Here is a 26,918-nt window from a genome sequence, read left to right as displayed (position 1 = left end):
AGGTATTTCCTTTCTGGGAATTGTAACACACAGTACTCCAGTTAAATCCAGAGGAAGTTGTGGAGGTTCTGATCTACCAAGATAAGAAACTTATAGAAAAGTGTAGACAGTAAGAGTTACAGTGAGTAGACGTGTTGGTAACTGGTGTGCTGGGGCCAGATATGCTATTTGAAATCTCAGTAATTAATCTCCTGAGTGTAGATTTTGACTTTACAAATACCCTTCCATGCCTTAACAGTTATTTTTTAGAAGGGAATGTTAATTGTGTTTACTTTTATGTGTTCAAAAGCAGATTATATTATTTGCTTAGAACACTGAATTCCTCATTGATGAAGATAACATGGTTTTAGGATTCTAACTGTGAGCACTTGGGCTCAACAAGGTTGGTCTTAGAAAATGTACTAACCTTGCAGTCTCTTGTATAGGGAACTGAGGCAGGGCATGAATTTCCATGTTCTCATCTGCTCATCACTTGCCATTGCTTCTTCCTCAGCACCACTGAAATGAAACCACTTCACATGAGATGGGATTTTCAATTTTGAAGTCATACTGAGGGAAAAAGGATTAATTCAGAGCCAGGATGGTGTTTGGAGGCATGGTGGGGTTGGCAGTGTGTGGCTGCAGAGGGGTGGCCCCACAGCAGCACTGCACCTTCCCTCTCATTTGCAGGCTGGGTTGCAGCACTGGGATGGGTGAAGGTTGAGAAGAAAGATTGTCTTCACATTCTCTGTCAGATGATTACTCCTCTGGGAACTCTCTGCAATGATAAAGCCCTTGCATCTTCCTGAGGTTATCATGATGTCAGTAGAAATGTGGGAAATGATGATACAATTGACTCATACCTGCCTGTATGAGGATTAGAAGATTTTTGAATATTAAAAAGCAATCACCATGTTGGAAAGTATCAATTGCAACCTTACTTGCTTACTTGCTTAGTTCATATTGTTTTGCTTTGCATTAAATTTCTGAAGCAAAGTATATTAATTCTGTCAGTTAAAACTGAGAACTGACACTTTGTTTCAGGATTTACTGTATCTTTGTCACCCTCACTTCTTGGTCTTCACTGTGATCACTCTCTGGAAGAACCCAGTGTTCCTACAGAGCTGGGAGGGGGAAAAAAGATAAGGACTAGCCTTATCAAGGGGCAGACTGGACTGGAAGGGGTAAGGCAGGATATAGCAGTCTGTGGGCACTGTCTTCCCATGAGCAGTTCCTGATCTCTTTTCCTACCCACAGTCCCAGCCTTGGTGTTGGTCTGCCTGTTCCACCATGGCTACCCCTGTAACTTCCCCAGGGCAGGCTAATCCTAGGTGATTCTAGGTGATTGTTAGGAGAGTTATTTCCACAGGCTTTTGTCCTGTTTTGCTTTGAGATTTTCTTCTGGTTTGAATTGGCTTCTCCAGCCCCCCCCCCCCCCCCCCCCCCCCAATTTAAAAATTAAGCCAGAGCGGATGGAACAAGCCAAACCAATGGACAAAGTGCTTTGAACAGCTGTAGCTGATAGCTGACTGAGCTTTGTGAATAATTTTTTCCAAAATAAAGTCTGGAATAAGCATTCTTCAGTTCTGCTGTAGCTATTCTTAAATTTCATGCGGAAGACAAGGCTTTTGACCCCCGTCCCATAAATCTGTGCCAGAAAACTAACTCTGCATAGATGAAAACTTGCCATTTTTAGTGACCACAAAGGTACAACACAGCCAAACCCAGCCCAACACAGATAAACAAGGTGCTGGGAGGCTAGCCATGAGGACAGCCACAGCTGTGACCAGGACCTGTGCTGCACAGCCCTGGTATGTGAGTCTTATGGAAAAATTTATGAAGCTTCTTGGCTTACAATAAGTCCCTTCTTGGAAGGATTTTGTTTCCTCAATGCTAATTTTTCCATGGGGATTTGAGACTTTGCATTTACTGTTTTATTAATTTCCATTTGAAAATAATGTATATATTTGCCTCATCTGTTTAACTTCTAGAAAAATACTGACTGGAAGAAATACCAGAGGGTTTCAACTGCCCAGGGGCATAATATATAGCTCCCCTGGTAACACAGTGGCAATGAAATACATATTAGTCCAAAATGTTACAAGGGCAAGATGAAGAGAAATGATCTTCTGAATCTTCATCTTTCTTACCTTACACTTGAGAATCCTTACCTTTCTTTAAAGTAAGAATAAAACAAAGGCATATTGGCTTGCAATTTTCTTCTTCCTTTTTATTTCTTCCATAACTGTAACTATTGCAGGGTCCCCATATTTAAATGTCTTCCAGATACTGTCTCAATACAAATAATTTCTGTTGTCTCACAGCTGGCCAGGAAGTAATTGAAATCAAAAGTTACTTTATGAGCTCCTGTTCATCATCTCTGAAATCTTCTTGTTTTTTTCAAGAATAGTTAATTTTTCTTTCAATACCCTTTATGAGCATTGATAACCATGCTCATAAAGAGCTGAAGCACTGTCTTACCAAAACACATGTACATTCACCTAACATTCTTACATTTGTCTCTAATTTCACTTTGCCCTCTTGTGCCCATTCTGGTTCTTTTTCGCACTGCAAAGTACTGCGTTGACTGAAATACACCAAAACAGATTTTTATTTGATGAGGAGATTTTTATGGACAACTGCGAATTTAAAAGAAAACTTAATGATACAAAAGTTTCTGCACAATTAATGGGCCATAAATTAACATATTCCCATTGCAGACAAGTTAGGCAATAAAAACTGGAATCCTTCACAAGAGAGCAGCTGAAAAATACTTCATGCTATTTACAAATTTCAATAACAGTTTTCTGCATTGCAAGACCCACTCAAGGATATCAGAACCAGAAGGGTAAGTAGGCTGAATGTAATTTTATTGTACAGGTTTGAAGTATAAAAACCAAACAAGCAACAGAAATGAGATTTGAAACCATCCCAGGGTGGGTCCATTTCAAGTGCTGTTAGTTACGAAGCAAAGAAATGCATATTTTGTTGTAACATTTGTGGCAGGGTGTCACCAGGTAGAAAAATTACTCTGAATATTTACTCTGCTATTTTGGTCTTTTTTGTTGTTCAGGATCATGGTGAAGTTGCTAGCTGTTTTTATTCCTGGTATTTCAGCTTCATCCATGAGATCCATATCTGCTATCTCTTCTTTACCTTGCATCCATGAGTGGTAGAGAGGAGAGTATGGACACCCTGCAAAAGAGACCTGTGTCACAGATATGATACCTGAGACCCCATACACCATCACTGCTTTCATACCAGCCCATTTTTTGCTTAGATGCACTTTTTATTATCTCCCCTTTCAATGATACTTTTTTGGAATGGCTGGAGATCAGAAAATGTTTTAAAGTTGTTCTTTACCTGATGCTTAAACCAACCTCTGGCAATTTCAGCCCTCTAGGACTAACACTCCCCTCTTTTGGGATCCACAGATAGGCTCTCTCCTCTGCTTCTTTATGCCAGACCCAAAAGACTGTGCCAGATCTACATCAGGGTGGCCACAGATAGATGATTTTTTTTTTTTTAAGTTGTTGGGGTTTTACCAAACTTTTAACTCTATTCTTTGGGTAAAAGAGACTTGACATAGCTCTGTTTCTCTCATAGCGAGTGATTAGGGAAACCACACTGTTTGCAATGGAGTTACCCAGGGACACTTTCCCAAGGATAAAATCCAGGTCCAGTATTATTGCAAACTGTTTTAAGGTATGTGATTATATTGTAATTATTATTGAAGACTGTGTGATTTGGAGGGGATATTATTTGGAGGGCTATACATCTATGTGGTTCAATTTGTGAGCAAAGGGAAAGAGGCATATTTCTTGCAGCAATAAAGCACGGCACTGGGTGGTGGTGTTTGAAGTTGCAGTAGCCAGAATGAATATGCCTGTGAGCAAGTAGAATGTGCCATAGGCAGGTGTGGCTTTAGGATACTTTTACATAGAAAAGTTACATCAGATAGTATTATGAAAAAAGTCCACGTGATTTGGAAACACTGGAGGAACAAAACCCTTGACCCCAAAGAGTCAGAGACAATATATTTCAATTAAAAGTAACAGTGTCCAATAGGGAAGTTACTTCAGAAGCCATAACTGCTGCAAAAAATATACAATGTAGATAAATATTTCTAGAATTACTTTGCAGCTTTGAACAAAGCAAATGTTAGAATTACTCAAATGTAAAAAAATTACTTGCTTGGAAAAGAAGATACAAACTTTCAAAGAAAAATGGATATTCTCAACCTAAGTCAGGACCACCTAATAAACAGTGTACGACTTTATCTTTGATGCAGTCTGAATCAGTACAAATCCAGCAATTCCTGTGAAGGCATGGGATGTGTAGTTCATTCACAAATATGTGATTCTCTACTGGTAGGTGAAATAGACATGGAAAGCAGCTGCATGTTTTCTCATCAGAAAACACCATAAGATGTCACTATTTGTCAAAGACTGCAATATCTTCCTAGGGAGTAACCCTCACTGAAAATTCTTAGAGTTTAATTTGTAGCTAGAGTAGACAGCTTGCTTACCAAGGAAACAAATTGCGTTACATTGAATAATGCATTACATTTGCATATTTAAATTTCAGAAGCATAATCATTTAAATTCAATAAAAATTAACTAGAGCACTGCCATAAGACAGGTCATAGAACAAATAATAAATGTTATTTATAATATTTGTTTCTAAATATTATAAATTATGTCAGGTTAAAATCTTCATACCTTAGTTTTTAAGCTTTCTTGTCATCTTGTCAATCAGTTGGAGACATCTCCTTATTTCTGCACGGCTGATTTCCCAAGAGCACAGGTCATGTTGTTTGTCTTTAAGAAAACAGTATATTTTTTGGAAGTACTTTTTCAATTTCAGCCTGCTGACTTCTTTACTCCAACAGTGTTGGGTGTGCTTTTTGATTACACATGCCTCCAATTGCTCAATTTGCAGATAAAGTCCATTTTGGAACTGATCCAAAGCTGTTCCATCCCACGCAGCAAGAGTGAGATTTTTGCTAAAGATATAGAAGATATGTTGGAAGATCTCTTCAATGGCAACTCCGACAGTCTCTTTCTGCCTGGGCTGCAAAACTTGTGTAGGAAATCGGAAGGGCATTTTCTCTCTTAAACATTGTTGAGGAAACTTTTCCCCCATTTTATCCAGGAGTCGCAGGCTGTTCTCGATCACTTTTCTTCGCTGCAAAGGGAGGTGGTTGCACTGAAGACTGGAGATAATGGTGGTGCTTGACAGTATGAGGGCAATTTGTATCAAGTCAAAAGCATTCATGATAAGAACAAGCTCTAATGTTCCTTCTTTCCTATGTATAAATTCTGAGTGCTGTGCTGGGTTATTTGAAGTTATTTGTGGATTCCCATTTCTTCAAAACCATGACATTTCATTATTCTGTAGGAGAAGTTTTCTTTCATCATTTGTTGGTTTTTAAGGTTTTCCCCCCTGTGTGTGCTTTTGACAACACTTTCATTTTCTGCTTTATGACTTCATAGTCTTTTTTTGTTTTGTTTTGCTACTTTCTTTTTATTTCAGCTGGATATTATTATATTTATATATATATATATATATATATATATATATATGTATGTATGTTAGATTATTTATTCTCTCTACTACTAAAATTCTATAGGATGTATAATGAGAATTCAAAATAAAGAGTTACAGAAACACTTGTTTTCTTATTATTCTGGTAGTGGAAGAACATGCTGGAATAAAGTAATATTTTCAATGATGGGTCACAGAACTGCTGAGTACTACTGCCATCTTGTCTCCTATAGCATGATTTATACTTCCAAGCTTCCATTAAGCTTTCTCTACCTATATTCTTTCAGGAAAGATGTTTTATTTCCTCTCCCTTTTATTTTTTAATTCTTATGGATACATATGGATGCATATCATTAGAATGTGTGTGTGTGTGTGTGTGTGTGTGTGTGTGTGTATAAAAATGTCTATTAATATGTGGGTTTTGAAACATAAACCCTGCTAATTAAATGAAGCCTTGATCTCACTTAGACACTATAAATGCCTTGCAAATACAAACACACTGACATAGGAAGAAGTTAGGTACTTGGATGAAATACTCCTTTTCCTTCATAAAAGTAACTGAGCAATAATTAACATCAATGCCAATTGAGTACAGGTCTGAATTCTGACAATAAATGGGAAGAGAATGTATAGGGATGACAAAAGTACAATTCAGCCATTTTCTTTCCCATGCCATGTAATAGGGGTGGTTGTGACTATCACAGTACTTAGGGATACCTGGCCCCTGTTTTTGATTTTATTTTGGTAGAAAGCTACTCTTAAACTGCCATTTTCTTGTCCCCCTTGTCTCCTGTGAATATATATATGATTAGAAAGGTAATTGTCTGTAAGTCATACTGTCTGGAAAAAGAGGTCAGATAAACTGTTTTTTGGGTCTGATACCTGTCTGTGTATTTTTTGTATAAAAAGTATAGAAGACGGGCAGAAAATAGATCCCCTTGGTTCTCGGTTCTCAGAGAACAGAGGGGCTAGATGCAGCTGGGCTTAATTTCTGGTTAGAACCAACTTGTCACTCAAAGTCCAGTCACATTCAGTGAGATCCCAGAGGCACCAGTGGTGTGTAAATCTGTAAATCTGGTCTCATTTGCAACACAGAGTCACAAATAGTGCAGTTTCATGATTTAACACAGCCTGGATGACTTGAATAAGAACTTTCAAGAATCCTGATTCACCAATACTTCAGTTTATTGGGACATCAAGTTATAGCTTCTCATAAGATTTCCAGAGATAGATTCACTAGACATGAAAAAAGTGCACAGTGCTATGTATAAGTGTTCCCAGGTGGACTCTGACACAGTTGGGGGTCAAAATCTTGCCAAAGAGATGTCCGTGCCTTGGGGAGGAGAGAGGTATTTGAAGGGTTTCAAATTCCAGTTTATACATATGTGAGAAGTGAACGTGAGACTGCAGCCAAATACCATTACTGCCAGGATGGATGCTGTGAGGGGACACCCAGTTGGGATGTTAATGTAGGATACAGAGAGAGACTACAAAACCTGTGTGTCTTGTGCAAGGGTGGAACACAACACAGTACAAATGACTTGGTGTCACTCTCTTTTTCACCAGGGCCAGCTACAATCCTCCTGATGACATGTCACTCCCAGCAAGCCCTCCTGCCCACAGTCATCCCTCCATGACATACTTCATGGCTCTAGGCCTCATTCCTACAGTATTTTTGTTCTGTAGTTGCACCTACTGCTATGTGGTTGGCTTCATTCCCAATCTGGTAGTCACTCCAAAGAGATTGATGATACTGTTTTAGAGCTTCCTTTATGTTCAGCATGTAGGTATTTGGGAGGCTTTGAAAAGTTGCTTAAGCAAACTTGGACTGGAGGTACTGCCAGTGTAAGGAAAAATATATCCCCTGTCACCTATGACAACAAAGAGAACAACAATCAGAGTGGGATACAAGAAGTGAAACATGAGATGAAATCTTTTCACTTACTGGGAATGTTTACTACTGTGGAAAACTGGCCTGAAGTGCATCAGAAATTAGTAAAAAGCTTATGTACTTCAAGAAAATTATTCCCTAAAACTACAACAATTTCCATAAATTATACACAAGTATTTTTCCAAAACTATAATAATTATATGACTTTAATTCCTCTAGTGATCTGGACAGACAAGTTCTTTCTTTCCTCTTGCAAAATAGTATTGTCCAGCTTTCCTTCTTAGTGAAGGGCTGAGGACACCATACCAAGTGTCACAGTGGAAAAAATAGAAGGTGGGTCTCTTCCCTATTTCTTAAGAAGATTGGGTATGTCCAAGTGTCTTACTCTCTTGTCTGTCTTAACATGTTGTCTGCACTTTCTCACAGAACAGTTACACTTGACTTAGTGCACCAGGGTTTGATTTCTGTTTGGTTTTGTTTGTGTGTGTTTGACTAATAACAATAAATTGTTCCTCCATGGTCAGCCAGTTTCTTGATTATTGCACTAAGCAAAGCATAGCAGTGACATTGCATGATTCAGGACACAATCTACTCTAATAATATACCTTTGCTGCTTCATTCAGGAACAAACAATTCATTAAAGATAATGACTGGAAGGAATAACTGAGTGATATGAAGCTGCAAGCACAGATTGCTGTTTATTTTTCTGCCTGTGGGTGAAGCATAGACCAACCACTCTAAGCTAGAATGATATGAGGAAAAGAGTTGACAAAACACAGCTGTGTTTCCAAGTAGACCTAACAGATCATCATTTTGGAAAAGTTGTCTTGTCTTCAATTAGCAAAAAAGATTTGCTCCTAAAAGATCGACTAGCTTCCATTACAGGAAGACTAAAGCTAAACATATGCACAATTTTGTCTTTCTAACATCCTAAAAATGCTGTAAATGACTTCTCTAATGGAAACTTTTCATTATATTTTATAGCACAATAGAGGAATTAAATGAATATTTGCTATCCATATGTTCTTTTATCTCAGGCACCAAGGCAAATGGAAAATCTAAATTCAACCTGTGTATAGGATGACAAATGGAGCATTGGGACAGAACATTCCTACAAAACGGCCATCTTTTGTCAAAACTACCCAGTGTTGAACCATTTAATGTATTCTAGATACCAATTTCTTTTCTCCATTCAGTTAAAACACTCTGATTTTTAAAAAGTTAGTATGTAACAAAGGAGTTTGAGTAGGTTTGACTTGGCACAAGACAGCTTTCTCCCCATCTAGCTTGACATTGTTAAAAGAAAGTATTTTTCTCTGTTATGCTTTCCATATGGCTGTGTGTGTCAGCCTTCTCTCTTAGAGGTGATAGAGGGGCTTGAGTTGGAAGGGACCTTTTAAGTCCAGTGGAGAGCACTTGAGGGAGCTGGGATTGTTTAGCCTGGAGAAAAGGAGGCTCAGGGATTACCTTATTGCTCTCTACCACTGCCTAAATGGAGGTCGTAGCCAGGTGGTGGTCAGCCTCTTCTAGGGACAGGACAAGAGGACATAGCCTCAGGTTCAGATTGTACATCATAATTTCTGCATGGAAAGGATTGTTAAGCATTGGAATGGACTGCTCAGGGAGTTGGTATAATCACCATCCCTGGAGGTGTTCAGGAAATAACTGTATGGCAACCTTGATGCCATGATCTAGTTGACAAGGCAGTGTTTGGTCAAAGGTTGGACTCAATGATCTCAGAGGTCTTTTCCAATGTAACTGATTCTGTGATCCTGTGATCATCTTGCCTCCAAACCCCCCCCTCCCCCCCCTTGCCTTGGGCAGGAACACCCTGCACTTAACCAGGTTGCTCAGAGCTCCATCTACCCCAGCCTTGAACACTGTCAGGGATGTGCCATCCACACCTTCTCTGAGCAGCCTGTTCCAGTGCCTCACAACCTCACAGTAAAGAATTTCTTCCTAAAATCTAATCTGAAATTACCCTCCTTCAATCTAAAGCCATTGCCCCTCATCCTGCCACTACATGTTCTTGTCAAAAATCTCTCTCCAGCTTCTTTGGAGACTCCCTTTAGGTACAGGAGAATGATGGTCACCCCAAAGTCTTCTCCAGGCTGAACAACCACAGTTGCCTCAGCCTTTCTTCACAGAAGAATTTCTCCATGCCTCTGATCATCTTCATGGCCTCCTCTGGACTGTCTCCAACAGGTCCATGTCCTTCCTGTGCTGGGACCCCAGAACTGGATGCAGCACTGCAGGTAGGGCACACCAGAGCACACCAGAGCACACCAGAGCAGAGGGGCAGAATCCCCTGCTGCCCACGGTGCTTTGGATGCAGCCCAAGACACATTTGTCTGTCTGGGCTGGAAGTATATGCTGCTGTTACCTCATGTTCAAGTTTTCAGCCATGAGAACCCACAAGTCCTCCTCTGTCGGGATACTCTCAGTGAGTTCACTTCCCACTCTGTACTCATGTCTGGGATTGCCCTGGTCCATATGCAGCACCTTGCACTTAAGACTTGTTGAACTACATGGGGTTCTTGTGGGCCCACTTCTCAGGTTTGTCCAGGTTCCTCTGGATGGCATCCCAACCTTTTGCTTTTGTGTCACATGCTGCACTCAGTTTTCCTGTCATGTGCAGATCAGCTGAGCAGCACTTGATCCTCACTGTCTATGTCACTTATAAAGATCCTGTCTTCTAGCTCAGGGAAGACTGAGGCAAAAAAGGCATTCAGTAGCTCAGCCTTTTCCTCATCACTTGTCACTGCATTTCCCCATGAATCCAGTAAATTCCGCCTCTTCATCCTGGTTGAGGTGGATGATCCCTGAGTGGGGGCCGGGAAGCAGGTGACGGAGCTGCGACCCTGCCGCACCATGCCCCGTCTTCCCGTCCCGGTGTCCGCTCGGGCTGCGGCTGGAAGCCAGGCGGCTCCGGTGGCAGCCCGCAGGTGCCGCTAGCGCCTCCCGCCGTCCGCTACCTCCCCGCCCCGGGAGCAGCCCTGTGTGCCGATATAACTCCGGCTGCCGCGGTACGGACCGGGCTCAAGCAGCTTCTCTAGGAGAGCAACCCCTCAGATCCGTTACACCGCATTTAAATCGATATATTCCATGTGTTCTGTATATTTATTTCACATATTTGTATTGTATTGATATCTTTGTCAATGATCTGGAAAGGAATTGAGTGCCTCCTCAGTCAGTTTGTGGATGACACCAAGGGTGAGCGTTGATCTTCTCAAGGGTAGGAAAGCCTTGCAGATGGCTCTGGACAGGCTGGATTGATAGGCCAAGGCCAGTGGTATAAGGTTTAACATGACCGAGTGCCAGGGCCTGCCCTTGTTAATGCCCCTCGTGCTGGGTCACAACAAGCCCAGGAAGTGCCACAGGCTGAGGGAAGATTGGCTGGAAAACTGCCTGTCAGAAAAAGACCTGGGGGTGCCTGTCAACAGCAGCTGAACATGAGCCAGCTGTGTCCAGGTGGCCAATGGCATCCTGGCCTGGATCAGCAATTTTGTGCCCAGCAGGACTAGATATGGGATTGACCACCTGTACTTGACACTGGTGAGGCTGCACCTCAAATGCTATGTTCAGTTCTGAGTCCCCCAGTGCAGTACAGACATTGAGGGGCTGAAGCATGTCCAGAGAAGGGCAATGGAGCTGGGGAACGGTCTGGAGCACAAGTCCTGTGAGGAGTGGCTAAGGGTGTTTAGTCTGGAGAAAAGGAGGCTCGGGCTCTCTACAAGGTTGGTAGTGAGGCAGGGGGTCAGTCTCCCAGGTAACAAGTGACAGGACAAGAGGAAATAGGCTCAAGTTGCACCAGGGGAGGTTTACACTGGGTATCAGGAAAAATCTGTTCATAGAAAGGCCTGTCAGGCATTAGAAAGGAAGTGGCTGAGTCACCACCTTTGTAGGAATTTAAAAGATGTGCAGATGTGGTAAGGACGTGGTTCAGTGGTGGATTTGGCACTGTTCAGTTTATGGCTGGACTTGATGACCTTGGAGGTCTTTTCCAACCTAAATGATTCTAATCTAAGCAGCACAAGTTTCCTCATCATACAGCTTCAACAAGAAAATTCTACCTTTTTAAAGAAAGTTACAGAATCATGGACTTCCTGAGCTGGAAGGCAGCCACAAACATCAGTAAGTCCAGCTCCCAGACCTGCGCAGGACTATCCCCAAGAGTCACCCCATGTGCCTGAGAGCACTGCCCAAATGCTTCTTGAACTCTGTCAGGCTGGTGCTGTGACCACTGCGCTCGGGAGCCTGTTCCAGTCAGTTCTGAACCACCCTCCTGGTGAAGAATTTCTAATATAGAATAGAATGGTTAGGGTTGGAAACCATTTTATTTTAGAAGATCATTAAAAAACCATCTTTCATATTGTATGATCAAAATAAATTTTTCCTCTATGACACTTTCAAGAATTTCATTGTATAAGGCTAAAGAGCAGAAATGGTGAGGCAAAACTTAATATTCTAAAAGGTTGCAGGAATTTCATAGTTTTGCACCAGTTTTAAATCATGACAGATTTTAAAATTATGTTCAGAACAGTGTGAAGCACATCAGTAGCGATGTTTCCTAGTTACTTGAACAGAAGGAGAGGAGACCCTGAACTGAAACAGTGCCCTCATGGAAGTCAGCAATTCTAGACTACTACTGTTGAAAAGAAAAATTAGATACACATGGTTTGTCTAGAATATATACTTTATTATTTGCAGTCTGTGTAAATTTTAATATGTGACTGAATTTTCTACACCATTTTCTCTGTTTAAGCACATCTTGGTCTTTTCCAACCACCCAGTAAACTGCACCTTTAACATGTACAGTCAATATTTATGAATATTGCATATGCATCTATGAACTTAGAAAAATAACATGCAAGGAAAATTGTTACCATGAAACTGATAAAAAATAAAGATAGGTAAAATGGTCAATCCCCTTTTTAGTGTGTTATGGCTTTGCACCAAGTATCAGATGTCAAAACAAACAGTTTCAGATGCTTCTTGTTAAAGGCACTTACTGTTCTTCAGATACACTTTCACATTTAGTTCTATTGCATAAGGAAGTGTATCTCTGGGATCATACTTTCATAATACAGGAGAACAGTCCAAAAAGGCAGCGTTAATAAAAAGGAAAAGGGGGGGCTTATATTAAAATATGGAAATGCCAGGAATTAACACAAACTTTAAGGATTTGGTCCTTATAAAGCAGGCAACAGCATTCAGGCAATAGTGATTTCTTTTCATAGACGCTGACAAAATAATATCCCCAAAAAACAAACTCTTCCAGTTCCAGTGTATAGATATGTCTGAGTTGAGTAGCATACCCTCTAACACCACCTCCAGTAAAAAAACAGCTTTCCAAGACTAACTACTGTTCCACTTTGGCTGCAAAGGAAGAAACCTCAGAATAGTGTTAGACATGGACATGCTATCAAGCCTACAATTCTGTGTCTCTGTATCTGGATGGCTGTCCATAGTAGCCCTTCTTGGAGTTGTCAGCCAGCTGCCAGTGGTACTCCTCCTTCTCCTCCTCCGCATCGCTGCCATAACTGACACAGTTCTCCAGGTAAGGCCTGACAGGAGGCTTCTGGGGTTCTGGAGGCCTGGAGCTAACATGGCAGAACATGGAAAGAGAAAGAGATCATGTCTACTCCTGTTATGAAAAACTGAAAAATAGTTGTGCTTCATATCCGCTTTATGGCCACATACAGCTTAGAAAGGCAAATGGAGCAAGTGAAACCCTTTCTTAACCAATAAAAAACTGCATGACTATGGTAAATCTATTTGAAGAGGCATCTTTTTTCCATCAAGCTGGGGGGTGATGCTCAGACTTGATATACTCAACCTACCTGCAAAAATGCCAAATTTTAAATTTTAAACATCCCCGCACACAGAGACATCAACAGCTTTACAGTACTCTATTCCCTGAGCAGAGAGGTTGTCAGCTTTGCTAGCCAAACTGATACCTCTCTTACTTAGTTTTGCACAGAATGTTTTCTATGCCTCCTTGTTCTTTTGCATCCTTGGTCTTCTGTCTCAACGTCCAAAGACTTCTTATGTGACATTTCTTAAAACTGGTAGCGTTTTCACTCAAGGCTCTCAACTAAGGCTCTTAGCCTTAAAAGTGGGCAAAAATAACCTACATATTTGCTTTTTATACACTGTGGTGCTACACATTTGACGTGACATTAAGCAGACATAGAAAAAATAGAATCTGTTGAGATAGGGTATTTCCTCAGTTTCAAACCTCATGATTTTTGCAACTCATGCTCTGGAAAAACTCATGCTCTCCTTACATTTTTCTCCCAGGGCCTAAATACTCTTTTCTAGGCCAGTCATTAACAGTCTTGTAAAAAGCCAACAACACTGATTTATACACGTAAGCAAACACTGCAAACGTGGTGAAAGATTAATTTTCATCACTTCTATAAAGCTTCCAATGCTATATAAAAAAGAATGCTTTTCTGAACCTGCCAAGAAATCCAGAAAATATCAGTTTTCCATCTTTTCATTTTAGATTATTTGTGTGACATCAAAGCATTTGACTAACTAGGAAAAAAGTTCTTTTTCTACTGGCTGTTGCTAAGATGCAAGAAAAAATTAAGAGTCCTGAAGATGAGAAAACAAAATCCATCATGCAGTGTGTTAGTTCTTGCATAGGTGTTAAGTCCTAGAAATGTGTAGTGTGTAGGGTAAGGTGACGCAGTGGTCAACTCATCCAGAACTTACTGAATTTTAATGGAAGACTACTACTTTCCTGAGATTTGATGGGTCACCTGTATCAACTTTCATCCTTAGTTTACCTAGCCACACAACATATCTGTAAAGAATAAGCATTTAAGTAATCAAGTGTTATTAGAACAGCAAATATATGTTAGGATAGACTAAGAGTCATCAAATACCTAGCACAGGTAGAATGGACATGAGAGGGCATGAATGCAGGCCAGCTTCTCTAATACTGATTGGAGCAAAAAATTGGCTTTGCAAATATTTCAGTCAAAGTATATAGTGTTTCTTCCTAGATGACTCAAATACTTTAAATGAACTAAAAGAAAAAAAAACCCTGAAATTAGTTCACTGAAGAATTTGCTAAAAATCTGGTCCACCTTTATGATAATCTCTGAGGCACTATAACAAACTGATATACCAAGGCACGATGACTTATATGAACAAAAACTGGCAAGATTAGTTTTCCTTCTGCTAGCAAAGGCAAGAATCAAAACAGAGTGCTTGGAACTGGATACACTGTACCTCATCGGCTGGGGCCAGTTCTGTTCTGACTTCTGTGTTTTGACAGGGACAGCATAAATATCTGGATGCTTCTGGGCTATTTCAAGCTTTAAAAGAAAGCAGAAGAAAATAACTCTTTTAAACTCTTCCATTAGGGATCCTGTGTTACCATCTAGGATCTAGCAGGTTACTGCTACATCTGAAACAATTAAAGTACAAATTGGTAACATCCTATTGATATTCCTACAATTATCTAATCTTTTGCTAGAGTAGTAATTCAAAGCACACTTGAGAACAATGGATTGCCAAAAGCAACAGGATTATTAGAAGTCAGGTTTTTATAGTGACAATAAGAAAACTTAAAATACTGCCTCTTCTTATACACAAATACACAGGAGTGAGAATATGTCTCTACGTGTGGTTTCCCAAACTTCTGCCTCCAAAAGCAACACAAAGCAAAGGGCATGATTTTACTTTTCAGACTCTGGCTGTTCTATAGGTCGCAAAGCACAGGACGGGGAAAGACATCTCTTCATACCCTGGCATTTTGGGCCTCTTGTAGCTCTTGCATCCTTTGCATCCTTGCTTTGTGATCCATCTCCTCAAATATTTTTACTTTCCGCAGTACTGATTTTGGAGTATCTTCTTTCTCGCTTCCTTCCTCTTCCACCTTTGTCTCTTCCTCCCCCTCTGCAGACAGGACTGCTGGCTGAGAGTTTCTCAGAATGGGACGCCCAAAGGCAGGTTTCACAGAAACAGGTGGTGGTGCTGCTTTAGCTGATACAGTTGAAGTCTCACTGCTGACAGCAACATTACTCGATTTGGAGTCATAGCTCTTGGGGAAGTCATATGGATCCTCTTTGCTTTGTAACTTTCCCTGCAAGTATAAACTCACAAAGTTTACATCAGTAACTGTACAATTTTAGTTTCAAAAGAAGGCTTTAACCTGAAAGTACTCACTTGGCCTATGTATTTATCAGGGTCCATCTTCATCTGATATAACTCTTCAAAGATATTTGAACTGCTGCAACATTTTGGGCATACGCTCATAGACTACACATCAGCCTACAGAAGGCCAGGACATTTAGACTTTTTAGACATTTGTTTGTCCTATTTTTTAAGGATTACCAGAGCTGCATGTGTTAAAGCACAGCACAGAGAAAACTGATGCCCCAAATAATTTTACACTACTGCCTAATATGGAGTATCATAACCTACAATTTAGAAATGCACAGAACCCAGATCTGTTTTACATTCAGCTTTTATTTTCCCTGTGCATGTCCTCCTCTGCCCCATCTTCATTGTCAAGGCATACTTGGGCTGTATTTTGAATATTTAGCATGTATGGGGGCACTGATCCTCACAAAGAAAGGACTTCAGGGTCAGGTGAATTCAGAAATATCTAAAATAGAACTTAAGTGTCCAAACACTGTAATTTTTTCCTTCTTGCTTAATTCCTGAGCAATGTTTGAACAAACAGTTAACATAAATTTCTAGTGATGGTCAGGTGGCAGATTCTGATTTTGGGCTTCACAGTAATAGCCATCAGATATGTTTTTCCTGGTAGTTAGCCTCTTCTGATCTTGCTGAGCTAAAAAAGTGCCTCTCAGTTTGCTAGTAGGTACAGAAAGGAGTTTTCTTTCTTATTTCCTGTGGAAATTACGTATTAGAGATCACATGCATTTGAGAAGAACTGTTATCCTGTAAGTCTTCTTTTTGCTTGATCCTGCAACACTTTCAGTCATTTCTTCTGTCTACACTTAAAATGTTTTTTAGTCTCTCACCATGTCTATTGCTCTTTCCAAAGAGCGCCTGTCACCCTGGAGAGTTCTCCAGAAAGAGGATGTTTGAATTCAGATTTGTTTCTAAAAATTTACCTTGGGTGGTTCAGGCTTGAACGCTGGAGGTGGACTCGGTTCTCTAAGGATCTCCCTGCTACCAGCTTTTCTCAACTGAGCCCTTGATTCTGGAGTAAACTTTTTTAAACTCTGTGAAAGAAAATAAGAGATAAAATCACTGCAGTAGCCAGTAATTCAATCATTTTTCTTCTCTCTCAAGTTTACAGTTTTGAGAAGAGTAATCAGGAATCAAAAGACTGCCAGCAATCTGACTACAATCACTGCAAATGTGATTGAAAAGTTTAAGGTCATGAGACAGCATCAGCAAATCTATAAATTTAGGCAGAAAAGCAGAGCTATTATTATTTTCCTCTTCATGGTGTAGCTCTAAAACACTATCAGAAGCAAAGTAAAAATGCTGTTTAAAAAAAATCCTCTTGATTTTTAAGCTAGACATGGTTTTTAAAAAGCCCAAAGTTCAGTCTTATTGAAAAATCCAATCATCAAACCTCCTCGTGATGCACAGGCTCAGAGGATCGGCTAACCGATGAAATCCTTGGCTCCTCCAAAGGCTCATCAAGTTCATTGTCAGTGTATGCACCACCCTCTCCATCCGTATCCTCTAGGTCACTGATCAGCCGACTGTCACAGCTCAAATAGTCAGCACCCATGGCAGTAAGGTAAGACATACGATCATCTGCATCATCTTCTATGCCATCCATCTAGGGAAAAGTCAGTAAGAAGTATGGAACAAAGATTAAATAAATTAGAATTAAAGTTCAGTTAAGACTCAACATCAGGCCAAACAAGCCCTTAGGAATGACTCTGTGGAACTGAAAGAAACTAATGCAGAATCACAATGAAAAGTCCTGTAAAAGTTTATCCCTTATCATCATTCTCCCCTCGCCCAACATTAGTGATGAAAACTCCGAAGTGTCACAGAAAGAATAATTTTTTTTTTTTTTGTTACAGACATACACCAATTGACTATTTGTCTAGCCTAATGACCACCAGCAAATGAAATTTTGAAATATTTTTACAGGCAAGAGATACTTGGAAACATCTGTATACCTTCAGAGACTATGGACTGACTGCTTACCTTTCCTTCTGATACCCACACTGCTTCTGCTTGCTGTTGCTGAATTGTATCCTTCAGGCTACCATACCAGCTATCATTGGCTGAATTCAAATCAATGGTTGCTGTAAAAATGGAAGGAAAAGGTGTATATATACATGGTAAATGCAAGGAAAACCTTTATCCATTCTCTACTGTTTAACACTTTTTGGTTTAGGTATGTGAGAACGTTTAACAGCCACTTCATTTAGATCACTGACAAGCATTTTTGTTTTATCGTTGGTCCGTTTCAAAGCTTATTGAATCACTTATCTTCTAATGGCAGTACACCAGCTCACAATTTCTTCTCCAATAGAATTTGGCAGAACAAGGAACTTTGAAATAAGCCAAGGAAGGCATTACTCATGACCATACCTTCACACTCTAGTTCCAGCCTGCATGAGTTAATATCCAGATTAATAAGTAGATGTCTCAAGACTTACACAGTCCCATACACTACTCTCTTAGTAAGCAGGCTAAACAAACATTCTTCCTTACCTGTAAAGAGGTGGGAACAAGTTTTCTTCAGTTTGTTTGCTTGCTCATAAAGTCTTCTCGAGCTCCTGTTTGACGTAGAACATAGCCTTTGTCTCATGGTCTTCACACCCTGCTTACTGTCTGGGTTAAAGAAAACCACAATTGGAAACCACTGGGTGTAATTCAGCAGATCCACTGCTTTAGGAGTGACATCCAACAAAGCATGTTTATCCTGTTAACAAGAAAGGCCAGTCAATGTGGTGCATGTGGGAACAAGTGGAGGTGATTGGAACATGGGATTCTAGGAAAACCAGGATATTTGTGTCCAAATAAGAGAACAGCTTGTGGAATGTTTTCCCACAGTTACACCATATTTAGAATTAAGAGCAAGTAGAGCACTGAATGACTGTAAAGCCTCTGGTGAATTTGGAAAGTATATAGTAAAACAGATTCTCCTCTACCCAAATTTAGAATGGACTTGAAAAGGAAAATGCAATTTCTAATACCAGGTTCAAAGCTATAAAAATTACCAAAACTGCTGTTGAATTGCTGTTGACAGCCGAAGCTGTCCAAACAGCTTTGTCATTAAGCTTATTACAGAAACAGATGCAGTGAAAATTTGAGTACTCTAAAAGTTCTAGGAGTAAACAAATCAAACACCACACCTTTGAACATAAGAAGTTTTCAGAGGAATGCCCTACCTGCTCAATGATTTGCCTCACAGTGTTCAAGCGAACTACCCCAGTTGACTTCTCCGAACCTGCATCTCTAGGTTCTGTCTCTGCAAAGAAAACATTTTAGCTTATCTAGAGTGGCCAGGCAGCTGTGATCATCAAGTTATCCATTCTCTCAGTTAAGGATGAAAAAGACACTAAGAGAATAACTTACTTGCTGTCTGGTACAAGTGAGGCAAATCATTTGACAACTTTTCCATAGCAACATCTGCAATAGGGCCAAATATCACCACAGGTCTCTTAAAACCAGCTGAAAGAAAAATATTTGTAGAAATAAGAAATCTGAAAAGACTGGTTTTATAGATAAAGACCCTCACTTACTATGCAAAGTTAAGAATTAAGCTGAAGTTATTAAAAATACATTAAAAAATAATTTCTCAAATGTCTGTGCAACTAATAATAGAGAAAACTACTTTTACCACCTGAAAAAGTAAGAAACTCTTTTGATTTAACGGCTTTCTTATTCCTTCTAGTGGAATTGTATTTAGAATGTTCTACATCTGATCACGTGCAGATCTGCAACTATCTTTCCATCCGTCAAAACTCCGTGAATCTTGACACAGTGGGTTTTGTGTGAATAAAGACACAAATGATAAAACTACTGCAATGCAGCTTGAAGTAGCAAAGAAATGTAGAACTATGTCACTACTCATGTCGAAGCAAGTGAAAACACAATCCTCAGAGTTAATGAGGGAATGCCATTACCCCAAGTCTTCATCCTAGCATCAGGGATCTCCTTTAAAATACTTTTTACTATTTATTTTGTTCCAGAGTACTGTCATGTGCTACTACCGAGAAAAATCAGCTTGATCTGCTCATCACTAGTAATATAGCTAGTTCAGTCATTGAGATAGACCACATGAGCCATGATTATATTTGGATCATTGAAAATAGTTGGGTTCTATTTGCTCTAAAGCTACTATTGAAGTGCTATTTATGAAGATTGAGGTCGATCTAAAGAATATGGATTGTACTTTAAGAGCTAGCCAAGAAGAATCTGAGGAAACAAGGAGAGACCTGCTCTTTTATCCCTTTTTCATTTTAAACCTTAAAACTGGAAGATGTAATTTGGAGGCAAGAGAGAACAACAGCAGTTTAAAAGGGTAAAAAAGCTTTCTCACAGAGTTATTAGTAGCATCCAGAAATCTCCATTCTGAGAAAAATGTCATCACTTCCTGTTGTTCTAATTCAACATTGTTAGAAGTTGTTAGAAATCACTTTATTAGCTGACCAGACATTTGGATGCTAAAGCAGCCAGCAATAAATGGGCAGCCAGCTCAAAGCAGTTTCACCTACCTTCACGCAACTGAACACGCTCGTAAGCTGGGAATTTTGTGCTCACAGATACAATAGCTGTCACATCTTCACGGCTCTTCCTCAGATTCTTCTTTGCTCCAGATCGCTGGCCACGTGTTCTCCAGAAATCTGCCCTATCACTTGAGCCATCTTTTTGGGCATTTTGAACACTGGCCATCTGTTCAGCTCTGACAAAGAAAGCAGGGAGTTCAAAACTAGTCAAAGAGGGTAAGGCTGCTTTCACTGATTGGGTTTTGAATTTGCTCAACAATGGATTTTGAATTTGCAACAGATAAATTGCCAGATAGACGGGAAGGAGTGGAGGTAAAAGCAGACAAGTTCAGGTGCCTTTGCCTTGGAGCAAATATATTGTCAGAACAGCACTCCGACCTGCCACAGCTACAAGCTGTGGGGCAGGAGTGATTTCTGAGGTCTTAAACTGGTCACTTACACAAGTGTAAATAAAATAATGCAAATGCAAAGAGGTGCTGAGAGAGGGCAACTCAGAAATGAAGGCCTTAGAAGAAAAATGAAGAAATTACTGTCACTATTCTCTGCTCCATTAGGCCTCAAAAGTTAAGTCACTACAGCATAGAAACAAGGCTGGTTTGGTCAGATCAAGTAACAGAGTGGAGAAAATGTACTTACCAGAAAACAGACAGGGGAGCCATACAAGAAGCATATTTTGTAACTTATGTGTATCATGTAATCGTGAGCTTTTTCTTCCATCATAAAATTACAATCACGCTCAAGAACTTAAAAGCTACAGTCCAAAAATTCAGTCACAGTCTGCTTGTGTATTTAGGATTCAGGGTGGGGTTTTTTGGGGGGGGGGGGGGGGGGGGGGTTGGGTTTTGGGGTTTTTTTTTTGTTTTTTGTGGGTTTTTTTTGTTTGGTTTTTTTTTGTTTTTTTGGGTTTTTTTAATACTTTTGAGCATTGTACACATTTGAACACTTATTACCTCCCATGAATTTTGATTAGGAAAGCACATTTAAGCAAAAATGTTGCTGTGGTCCAGTCAATAATTCGCACAAAAATACAGACTACAACTACCAAAAAAAAAAAAAAAAAAAAAAAAAAGGAAAAAAAAAAAAAGAAAAAGAAAAAGCAGCCTCAGAATTCTTCTAAAGGATTAATCATCAGAGCATCAGAGTATTCTTGCACAAAGAGTCATGAGCTTCCTAAGGTGAAAGGTTTTTGTTTGTTTAGTTTTATTTTTTGGTTGGGGTCTTTTGTGTGTTTTTATTTGATTTGATGAGGGTGGACGGACAAAGAAGATGGGGGAAAAAAAGCAAAAACCAAACAAAAATAGGACCCACCACCCATTTTCTGGAAGAGGAGCTTAAGCAGCTACTGCTCAAAGTTTGGTTGATTGCAGAGATAGAAGCTCTAGGTCTGTGTTGCAAATAATGACCTGGTATGTAGATAACACCACCCCCTCTCACTGTGTCCTTGCATAATGCCATGGTTCTAAAATATGCAGTTTTTATAGGCACAATTCTTGCAAAAGTGAAGACAAAATAATATATTAATTCTTGTAGAGGGGAATAAAAAGGAAGAAATGTATGATAGGAAGCAAAAATGACTTGGTGGAGGGGAAAAATCTTACTTTTAACAGTGGGTAGGAAGACATGGTGCCACCTTACCTGCTCTTATTTGGAATGAGGCCCTTTTCCAGCTCATTTCCAATTCTCACAGCCAGCCAGTTTCCCAGTTTGCCATCATATAGTGTATCAACTACTCTAAAAATCTCCCCTCTGGTGAATGCTAAGCTCTGTGGTGACTCTTTTTCACACTCAAAGTGACTCCTGATGAAGAATGAATCTCCTCTACCACAGGCCATGATGTCTCTGTAGACTAAAACAAGACCTCCATTTTAGTTTTTATCTTTTTACACTTGAAAGCAAGATTAAGCTGTGATTCTAGCAAATACAGCTTTGCAATCCTAAGCATCTGCTCAGAAAGATGTAAAAACTGATATCTACATTCTCCTACACACACTTATCAGGAGTGTTCCATACTTGTATGTGCACAGCCCTTACAACTCCAGGGCAAAAGGCAGTTATGGTACTACAGTGTTCCAGCAAGCTGTGTCTCACTAAAGGAAAGCAAGCTTTTCTTGCTCCTTAACTCCTCATCAATAAAATTGTCCATTTCCTTTTGACCAAATCCCTTCTGACTCCCAAGGCATAGCAGATTTTCTCCCAGCTGCTACAGACAGAGAAGCAGAAGAAAAAGCAGTACCTTACCACTTTTCAGGCTTAAGAGTTGCTATTTCCTAATAATAAAAGACATGGAGAAGTGCTCTGAAAAACACATCACACAGGCAGCCTTTGTATGTATGAAATACAGCTATCTTCTCAACTAGTGAAAAGGAGATAAACTAAAATGCTATCAAAAATAAGCACAAGAGAGATTATTTGTGGTTTCACTGACAAAGCACGTCTTAGAAAATTCATATATATACATACATTTTTTTCAAAGCACCTACCTTCATATTTGCTTTGAGCCAAAATTGTCACAGTTTCACCTTTGGGAATTTCTAAGAGATACAAAACAGCTTCTTCCCGAACAATGCCTCTGAAGTCTTGAGTGTTTACCTACATACCAAAAAAACCCCACAACTGATAAATCAACAATAAAAGGAAAAACCACAGATTTTTCTTTCATCTGAAAAATCCTTAATATTCTCTTCCCTTATTATTTTTATATATATCTATATCTCTCTCTATATGTATATAAAAAATTCAATGATTGTCTCTTGTGAATATTTAATTCCAGCCATTAACAGTAATCTTGCTGAAATAAAATGTTCTGGTTGTACACTGCTAGATTGTTTTTTCAACTTTAACGGCCTCTAGAAGGGGCAAGAGAAAAGAAGTAGAGGGAAAATTACATTAACCTTCCACGTGAAGGTTAGTTTTCAGAAAAAAAGCAGAATGAAGTGATTAAGTGGCACAAATGATATAAATCAGAAACTTGAAAAATAAATCACCATAACTCAAATAAACAGGAGAAAGATGAAAGAATAAAATTATGATGGCCCCAGTTTTTCCCCCTCCAAGACTAGGAAGAAACATGTACAAAAAAAATTATTGTCCCATCTTGCACCATTTTTCTTTATTAATATTTAACTTCTCCTTCAAGAACATTATAAACAACCTAAAACCTGGTATACAGTTCTCCTTCAAAAACTCATTTCTGTAAGATCCCTTCACCACATATACACCCTTCCAAAGCAATAATTTGATTTTTGACATCATAATTTCTCCCATATTTCCACTAAGAAGCAAACAAGAGTATACAGAAGTAATTTGAATTTCAGGGACACACACTCATACCTTAAGAATCTGATCTCCTTCCTGCAGTCCCTCCTGATCAGCTGAGGTACCTTCTTGAATTCCAGCAATAAATATCCCTACATCATTTCCACCAGCCAGTCGTAGACCCACACTGTCCCCCTTCTTGAATCTCACCATTATTGTATTAGGACTACAGATTTACAAACAGAAAAAGGAAGTAAGGCCAGATATCAAGCATATAACAATATCAGGATACCAAAAGAAAAAAAATTACAACCCCTCAACAATATCATATTAATAATATTCTCATCTCCTTTCTTTCATTATATAGGCTGAATTTACCGAGGTAATCCTTCAGTGAAGGCAAGAAGCAGAGAATTTGCATTTTTCAGAGTGGAAAATAAACTAGCAATAGTGACTAAGTGGCATGCAGAGATCTGACTGAGCAGAGAAACAGGTCCTTGTTTTTGAAACCCCAAAGTAGCTCCCTATCTACAGTATCCCCTGTCATATGAACACCTGAGGTTTTTGTGAAAACAGACTGAGTTATGAATAATCATACTCATTGTTTTTTCTTGTTTAATCTAATGAACTGTCATATGAATTAAACTGATACCTATTTTCTTTACTGTTTTAACATGTTAGAAGCCTTCAAATTTCCTTGTAATGAGAAATACTTTCAAGGATAATCTACTGATATATTAACAATCAGTCCTTTCATTGGACTAGGCTCAGCTTTTTTGCTGTCAGAAAATCTGTATGCCTGAGTGACCTTCCAACTCAGAGGACACTACTCATCTGTCCGCCATTCTCAGTAATACCCTAAGCCTGTATTATAAATTCCTCTTCACCAAAATAATCACTTGATTAATTTGCACATCAATGACAACATATGCAGGGTCCAACCCAGAAAAGGTCTGAGAAGAAAATCCATCTAAGAAAATACACCAACATACAGAACATTTTCAAAACTTAAAGCTTCTCCTTACAATTCCAACACTCCTATTCCTTCAATTTCTTTATTTGGAAACTCTCAAAAGAAAACATGTAAATTGATTTCCTGTTAATAAAAATAAAATGAACCTGTTGCATATGTTCCCATGCAAGCCCAGAAACACAGGGTGTTCTATACCTTCCAGGTAGATTCCAGGCAAATATTTCTAAAACTAAGCTGATCTCAAATATCATCAGTTAGATGCCATGTCACCTCTTCTCGACATTAAGCTACAAATGGAGTATCACTCCAAATGGGAGAAAGAACACAAACCCATGCTGCCAAGAATCAGATGCTGGTCAAGAATACTGAGTGCAAAGAAACTCAGCAAGTGCCACCTTACCCATATATTGCTTGATCCTCTGGGCTGGGTTTAGGAATTGTTCGTGTAACTGGTTTTGGCTGAGGCACTAAATGTAAAAAAAAAAAAAAAAAAGACCAAAAAAAAGACAAAAGAAGTTATTCAGATATTGAAAAAGTTATAAATAGCAGGAATTTTTAGCTATCAGACAGCAATCAAACCCTCCATGCCAAAGATTAGTACAGATTTAAAAATCAACCATGTCTGACTAAAATTATTTCTATTTTCTTAATTCTTGAAAAAGAAAAAAATGTTGAAGGAAGGATACACAACTCTTTCAGGCAAGCTAGATCAGACTTCATTCATCTGCTTAGGGCAACAGTCTAACAGCAGATCTTCTAGGAGAGCATTTGCTTTTTTCAGGTGATAATTCTAATAAGCAACTGCCATCAAAAAATATCAGGTGTTTCTTCCCTGCACCACAAAGAAAGACAAACCTCTTCTCTGTGGTCACGGTGGGGCTGACACGAAGAGCATACCAGCTTTGTCAACATGGTTGAGGGAATGAACATTCTGTGGCTAGGGGAAAAAAAAGCAACCAAAACCTTCAGGCCCTGACCTGCTGGGTCATCTTGGTACTTCAGTTCTTTGTTTGAGTCTACAGCTGTAACAACAGGAGTAGCAATGTCACCAGTTGATTTGAATGGAGTAGGCATTGCTCCCATTCTGGACATCCTACTGGAGGGATCCTCTTTTGCACTAAATGAAAGAAAAAAAAAAAAAAGTGTCATGAAATCAGATAAGAATGCATATATTTGAATAACTCTGATAACCATGAGAAAAATGAACTAGAGAATACAATTTCTTACTTTGGTTTCTCTTTCAGTTTTTCATTGGATGAATGTGAATCTAGATCAGAATGATGTAATCTGTCATCTTGAGGGGAGAATGATCTGTTTGACTCTATTTCTGAAATATCTGTAAAGAGAGTGGCAAATCAAGACATGCAGGATTTGTTTAAGTTTTCTGCTCACCTGATCAGCATGTATATTTACAAAGTTTTCACATATAGGACACACTGTACATTTCTGCCCACTCTCATCTCAAGCTGGATTTGACAAAGATTCAAGAAGTGCCTTTTAGTTCTTCCACCCCTCCACCCTCCCAAAATATTTCAGGAAAGTTTCACACAACTTTTAAGAAACACACTCACATCACACAACTACTTTGAGCATACCACATATGCACTAGCTAGTGCTAGCAGGCTTTGATCTGAGGTGTCATGGAGGTTTCCAAACCAAAGACCACTTTCACATCAACAGTCCTCACATCATTGCCCTTCAGTGGCAAAGAAAACAAGAGTGGCCCTCGGATTTGAATTGCACCTCAGACTTCACAGTAAAACCTACAGGAAGTTCCATCCCATATTCTGACACCAGAAAAGCAAGTATCTTGTTCCAAATAATATAACATCCTGCTCTCCCAAACATTCTGAGCCCTTCCCAAAGCAAGATGAGGCTGAGAGATACAGCTCACACACTTCTATGGAACAGGTGCTCGGAATAGAAACCAGGTATCCAGAGGCACTTAATTTCCTCTTGTCCTGATGCTTCTTCCCTCCATTTGAATGCTGCCATGAACGTTAATGTCCTCAGAAGGAGAGACCAGTCCAATGCACTTGTTTTAAAAATTTTTATTAAAGCAACTGATTTGCTTGTTCCAAGAAGTAAGACTGATTTTGCCAGATCAATATTGGTCCTTCCATCTCTGCCCCTTCCTGAAATGTAATTGAATGGTTACTACAGAATTATTTTCACCTAAAGGAAGGTGACTTGTTGCTTAATTGACTATTACTTAGGTTTGTTTGTGTTTCATTGTTTTTCTTAAAGAACTTAATACTACTCTTTCACAGCAAAACAAAATAAGCTCCATTTTGTCCTTGCACAGAGTCCAGAACTTTGGATCCACAACTAAACCTCACCATCCATTTCTGAGTCACTGTCATTCAATGAAGGAATGTTGAGCAGTGTCTGCTTTCGGTCCCTGAGAACAACCAGCTGGAGTTTCCCACGTGATTTCTCAATCAGTTTTCGGGCATCAGCTAAAGACATGTTCTCTGTCACTGTACCGTTGATCTGGACACAAAAAGGCAACAATAACAAAGAAGTCCGCATTGTGCTCAAGTTTAATAGTGAACTTGACTATAACATGACTTAGTAC

General features: G+C 39.4%; 3 protein-coding genes across 6 annotated transcripts in view; 1 reads left to right on the top strand and 2 right to left on the bottom strand.

Moving 5' to 3' along the window:
• FOCAD (focadhesin) overlaps nt 1–26,733 on the top strand; it is a 170,857-nt gene extending 144,124 nt beyond the window's left edge. Inside the window, exon 44 of one of the 2 annotated variants that reach the window (XM_066180782.1) lies at nt 26,646–26,733. In XM_066180782.1, coding sequence (XP_066036879.1) covers nt 26,646–26,692 — 47 coding nt within the window. In that variant the 3' untranslated portion in view covers nt 26,693–26,733. Of the gene's footprint in view, nt 1–7,092; nt 7,571–26,645 lie in introns of those variants that run through there. The other variant, XM_066180781.1, reaches the window with a different exon arrangement.
• LOC136288772 (interferon omega-1-like) lies at nt 2,921–5,256 on the bottom strand. Its single transcript, XM_066182281.1, has 2 exons — nt 4,701–5,256; nt 2,921–3,174 (listed from the first exon to the last, which is right to left on the bottom strand). Exon 1 carries the CDS (start codon nt 5,254–5,256, stop codon nt 4,702–4,704), a length of 555 nt encoding a protein of 184 aa, XP_066038378.1. The 3' UTR covers nt 2,921–3,174; nt 4,701.
• TJP2 (tight junction protein 2) overlaps nt 12,096–26,918 on the bottom strand; it is a 59,484-nt gene continuing 44,661 nt past the window's right edge. For all 3 annotated transcript variants that reach the window (XM_066180785.1, XM_066180784.1, XM_066180786.1), the window contains 17 exons: nt 26,680–26,833; nt 25,568–25,676; nt 25,318–25,457; nt 24,741–24,807; nt 23,443–23,593; nt 22,593–22,701; nt 21,748–21,958; nt 20,101–20,288; nt 18,959–19,054; nt 18,772–18,851; nt 18,092–18,302; nt 17,579–17,679; nt 16,989–17,201; nt 16,519–16,629; nt 15,180–15,518; nt 14,663–14,748; nt 12,096–13,020 (listed from right to left, as the gene is read on the bottom strand). In XM_066180785.1, coding sequence (XP_066036882.1) covers nt 12,849–13,020; nt 14,663–14,748; nt 15,180–15,518; nt 16,519–16,629; nt 16,989–17,201; nt 17,579–17,679; nt 18,092–18,302; nt 18,772–18,851; nt 18,959–19,054; nt 20,101–20,288; nt 21,748–21,958; nt 22,593–22,701; nt 23,443–23,593; nt 24,741–24,807; nt 25,318–25,457; nt 25,568–25,676; nt 26,680–26,833 — 2,538 coding nt within the window. In that variant the 3' untranslated portion in view covers nt 12,096–12,848. The remainder of the gene's footprint in view (nt 13,021–14,662; nt 14,749–15,179; nt 15,519–16,518; nt 16,630–16,988; nt 17,202–17,578; nt 17,680–18,091; nt 18,303–18,771; nt 18,852–18,958; nt 19,055–20,100; nt 20,289–21,747; nt 21,959–22,592; nt 22,702–23,442; nt 23,594–24,740; nt 24,808–25,317; nt 25,458–25,567; nt 25,677–26,679; nt 26,834–26,918) is intronic.

Source organism: Chamaea fasciata, unplaced genomic scaffold (assembly GCF_029207755.1).
Source record: "Chamaea fasciata isolate MVZ Bird 193981 ecotype frontalis unplaced genomic scaffold, bChaFas1.0.hap1 SCAF_4, whole genome shotgun sequence".
In the NCBI taxonomy this organism is placed as follows: domain Eukaryota; kingdom Metazoa; phylum Chordata; class Aves; order Passeriformes; family Sylviidae; genus Chamaea; species Chamaea fasciata.
This window is presented reverse-complemented; position numbering and strand designations above follow the sequence as displayed.

What these genes read in the sequence shown, in the direction of transcription:
- LOC136288772 (XM_066182281.1), bottom strand. Translation starts at nt 5,256, where the DNA reads ATGAATGCTTTTGACTTGATACAAATTGCCCTCATACTGTCAAGCACC.